At 47.6% G+C, this 5,000-nt stretch overlaps 1 protein-coding gene across 1 annotated transcript in view; it reads left to right on the top strand.

Annotated features, from left to right (window-relative positions):
• Nucleotides 1–2,389: 2,389 nt before the first annotated feature.
• LOC310777607 (ATP-binding cassette sub-family G member 4-like) overlaps nt 2,390–5,000 on the top strand; it is a gene marked incomplete at both ends in the record, with an annotated part of 46,674 nt that continues 44,063 nt past the window's right edge. Inside the window, one exon of the mRNA XM_083637980.1 lies at nt 2,390–2,642. Coding sequence (XP_083494106.1) covers nt 2,390–2,642 — 253 coding nt within the window. The remainder of the gene's footprint in view (nt 2,643–5,000) is intronic.

Genomic DNA, 5,000 nt, shown 5'->3' with positions numbered 1-5,000 from the left:
CTGCGGTTGGAGCCGAACTGTAGATTGTTGGCCTATTTACCACTGTTGCTAGCCAATCAGAATCCAGTATTCACTCATGCTGTTGTAGAAAAACAGCTTATTGCTCCTTTAAACTGTGGTTGATACTTCATGGGAATCCATCTGAAACCTTTATCATCTGTCTATCATCTCTCTATTAACCCCAGACAAGCTGACAGTCGGCCGTCGGCCATGTCTGGGCGTCTGTGGCTCACTGGCTCTATATTTGCAGTGTGTCCCGCACCGTTGGCTCTAGTCTGCTTTGACGGCGGCTTTCCGGGTGAGAGAAATCACTCTGGTCGGCTGGTCAGGGGTAGATAAATCAGTCTGATTGGCTGGTCAGGGGTAGAGAAATCACTCTGGTCGGCTGGTCAGGGGTAGAGAAATCACTCTGATTGGCTGGTCAGGGGTAGATAAATCACTCTGATTGGCTGGTCAGGGGTAGAGAAATCACTCTGATTGGCTGGTCAGGGGTAGATAAATCACTCTGATTGGCTGGTCAGGGGTAGAGAAATCACTCTGATTGGCTGGTCAGGGGTAGAGAAATCACTCTGATTGGCTGGTCAGGGGTAGAGAAATCACTCTGATTGGCTGGTCAGGGGTAGAGAAATCACTCTGATTGGCTGGTCAGGGGTAGAGTAATCACTCTGATTGGCTGGTCAGGGGTAGCGAAGCACTGCAGGAGAAGAGAGGGCACTGCTCATTTTCCAACTTGATCTCATCTGATCCAAGACACAGATATTTTCACAACAACGTGGCCTTCAGGAAAGCTGCTTGAGCCTGTCGCTGCCTGCATGATGTCACCCATTCAGTCACTTTCTCCTTATTTTTCTGAATACGCCTCTTCCTTTCTTCTTCCACAAGCAAAAGAGCAGACAAGGCCTGACAACACCAGCACCATTTACAACTTTTGATCAGACATATTCTCCATTAGAAGTAGCTATATAATGAAAGCGTTTAAATGAGTGAAGTGGTGCTTTGTTTCATGACTCAGGTCTCACGCAGACGCAGAACGTACAGCTGCCCGTCGGCTGTCGGGTTTGCGATGTGTTCAAATGCAACTTTTTGGCCTCTTATTATATTATTATTATTATTATATGGCCTAATATTGATATATTGCCCAGCCCTATTTCATGATACGCGCCAGCAGTGAAAGATAGCAAGCTAGTATCACACATGCACCTGATATGTATCTGTCAACAAATGGTGTGTGTGTGTGTGTGTGTGTGCGTGCGCGCGTGCGTGCGTGCGTACGTACGAGCGTGCGTGCATGTGTGTGCGTGTTCATGTTTGAGCATGCATAGTGTGTGTCTGTGTGTCTTTGAAGGCATGTTGTGTATGTGGTTTTCCACTCTATGTGTGGAGTATACAGTGAATAGATTCAGAGTGAGCAAATTGCACAGGGTTACATTGGAAGGTTGCCAGTTTGAAAATGGAAAAAAGTGCATCAGTAACGACTGCACCATTTCAGAGTTTGCTTAAAGGACGGCTTTACCGGTAATCAGCCCACTTTGTATCATTAATAATCTCTGTAATATAAACACATGGGCAGTGTTTACCTTCTCTCTGTGTTTTCCTCACGGAGATCTCCCATTTCCTCCTCTGGCAAAGCGTTCCGTTTTACGTCACAACGCGTCACAGTTGCGGAAGTTGTGCTGGAGAGGCAGAATCTGCTCCGAGGGCAAGTGCTGTTATTGTTTTTTTTATTTTTTTTAAAGTATGTACATCCACGGAGAATCGCATGGAGAGCCTTAACAAGCCTTAATGACTTGCAGCTGGTGGGGGCGGAGTTTCTGCAGGCAGCAGCAGGATAATTTTTCTCCGTGAGGTAAACAGAGAGAGAAGGTAAAACACTGCCCATGTGCTTATATTACCCAGATTATGATACAAAGTGGGTTGATTACCGGTAAAGCCATCCTTTAAGTTGGATAGAAACGTCCAGGGTGCAACGGTAGATTCCCTACAACATGAGGTTCGCAGGTTCGAGCCCCCGTGTTACCCCGTGCGTGAGGATCAGGCTACCCCCCCCCCCCCCAGTTCCCCTCCCCCCAAACAACAGCTCCGACCGACCAGAGGAGGCGCTAGTGCAGCGACCAGGACTCATATCCCACCGGCTTCCCACACGCAGACACAGAAGGTCTGTACGAACATTTGACCAAGCCGGAAGTACCGCTACCGGGAATTGAACCTGGCTATCTGCAGTGGTAGCTGGGCGAGTGCTTTTACCGCGACACTACCCAGAGGCCCAGGGTACATTCAGAAATGTTTTTTCAGCATTATTCACTGATAAACATCACTGTCCCTCTACCTGTCTGTCACCCCGTCTCTCCTCTCCCTTGCTTCTCTCCCCGCATGCAGCAAGAGCTTTGCTATGGCAGATAAGATGGTGGAGCCAGAGTCTGTGAGTGTCCCCATGGAGGAGGCCGTGATGTGTAACGGGGGTGGCCAGCCTCACGCCCCGCCTCAGCCGCAGGAGGCGGCCATGTTGACCCACCTGAAGAAGGTGGAGAACCACATCACTGAAGCACAGCGCTTCTCCCACCTGCCCAAACGCTCCACCGTGGACCTGGAGTTCACCGACCTCTCCTACACCATCCAGGAGGGACCCTGCTGGAGGAAGAGAGGTAACATCCGCCTGGTCAACAGAATCAAATGTCAGCATGCGTTTCTGCAATCCACGGACACATAGAATATCACGTTTCTGAGACCAAATATGTTGCATGTCACGTTTCTAGATGTGTATATTAACAACGTTATACACGTCATAGAGCCTGCTATTGAAATAGGGCGGTGGCCAGAAAGGTGTTGTGGGCGGCGTGGAAGGACGGCGTAAACAGTTGCCTTTCACACTGGAGAGCCGTGTGTTCGATCCCCAGGGTTTCCAAGGTCTACATTTCAACCACAAATCACATTTAACGGTTTTGTTATTTAAGCCGAACCCAAACCATAATCCCAACCTTATCTAAGTTGTTTTACTTGTCTAAACCAAAGTTATTAAAGTTGTTTTATTTGCATTTAACGTTAGAAAAGCACCATTTAGTTTCCAATTTACGTTAAGATTGTACATATCCGGGCGTCTGGGTAGTGTAGCGGTAAAATCCCTGCCTACCAACACGGGGGTGGCATCCTCGTGTTACCGCCGGCTTGGTCGGGCGTCCATACAGGCACAATTGGCTCGTGTCTGCGCGAGGGAAGCTGGTTTGAGGGTATTTGTCCTGGTCGCTGCATTAGCGCCTCCTCTGGTCGGTCGGGGGGGGGGTCTGTTCAGAGGGAAGGGAACTGGTTGGAATAGCGTGATCCTCCCACGTGCTATGTCCTACCGGTGAGGCTCCAGCTGTCAGGTGAAAAGAAGCGGCTGGCAACTGCGCATGTGTCGGAGGAAGCATGGTGCTAGTTTCGGCTCTCAACAGATCGGCAGAGGGTGGAGCAGCGACCGGGGCAGCAGGGGGAAGAATTGGCGAAGTACAATTAGGGGATAAAATTGGATAAAATTGGAAAAAATAGTAACATGTCTGGCGATTGGGTTGCACACACACACACACACACACACACACACACACACACACACACACACACGCACACACACACACACACACACACACACACACACACACACACACACACACGGGGGGGGGGGGGGGGGATGGTATTCTGATATGTAGTGTTTAGTTAGTACCACGCTCTGATGAACACTTAATCCAGTTACTTGATCACTTCATACAAACACTTTACTGTGCACTTTAATCACTTTACCTTGAATCACTTTACCTGTTGCACCTACCTCATGCACATAATCCCCCTGAGACACACACACACACACACTCACACACACACACACACGCGTGCGCACACACGCACGCACGCACACACACTACTCTAAGTGTTAATAATAATAATAATAATAATAATAATAATAATTCATTTATTTTATATAGCGCTTTTCAATGACCCAAAAATAGAAACAAGCAACAGGCAACAGATACAAGTAACAATAGCAAACGTAATGAACGAGCAACATGCAGCTGATACAAAACAACAATGAAGATGTCTAGTCAGGGATATATGGAAAAACAGAGGGGAGGGAGGGAGCATGAGGGAGGGACAGGGGAGAGAGGGAAGGAGAGATGGAGGTAGCGAGGGTGGAGGAGGTGGTTGAGGGTATGGCAGGTTGTAAGCTTGGGAGAACAGGTAGGTTTTTAAGGTTTTTTGAAAGTGGAGAGTGAGGGTGAGTCTCTGACAGTCTGGCACACTGACAAACAAAATAACATCGCTCAGAGGCACACTGACAAACAAAATAACATCGCTCAGAGGCACACTGACAAACAAAATAACATCGCTCAGAGGCACACTGACAAACAAAATAACATCGCTCAGAGGCACACTGACAAACAAAATAACATCGCTCAGAGGCACACTGACAAACAAAATAACATCGCTCAGAGGCACACTGACAAACAAAATAACATCGCTCAGAGGCACACTGACAAACAAAATAGCATCGCTCAGAGGCACACTGACAAACAAAATAACATCGCTCAGAGGCACACTGACAAACAAAATAACATCGCTCAGAGGCACACTGACAAACAAAATAACATCGCTCAGAGGCACACTGACAAACAAAATAACATCGCTCAGAGGCACACTGACAAACAAAATAACATCGCTCAGAGGCACACTGACAAACAAAATAACATCGCTCAGAGGCACACTGACAAACAAAATAACATCGCTCAGAGGCACACTGACAAACAAAATAACATCGCTCAGAGGCACACTGACAAACAAAATAACATCGCTCAGAGGCACACTGACAAACAAAATAACATCGCTCAGAGGCACACTGACAAACAAAATAACATCGCTCAGAGGCACACTGACAAACAAAATAACATCGCTCAGAGGCACACTGACAAACAAAATAACATCGCTCAGAGGCACACTGACAAACAAAATAACATCGCTCAGAGGCACACTGACAA

Source organism: Poromitra crassiceps (assembly GCF_964638095.1).
Source record: "Poromitra crassiceps genome assembly, chromosome: 5".
Classification (NCBI taxonomy): domain Eukaryota; kingdom Metazoa; phylum Chordata; class Actinopteri; order Beryciformes; family Melamphaidae; genus Poromitra; species Poromitra crassiceps.
The sequence above is the reverse complement of the archived record's forward strand: the minus strand, read 5'-3'. Positions and strand labels throughout refer to the sequence as shown.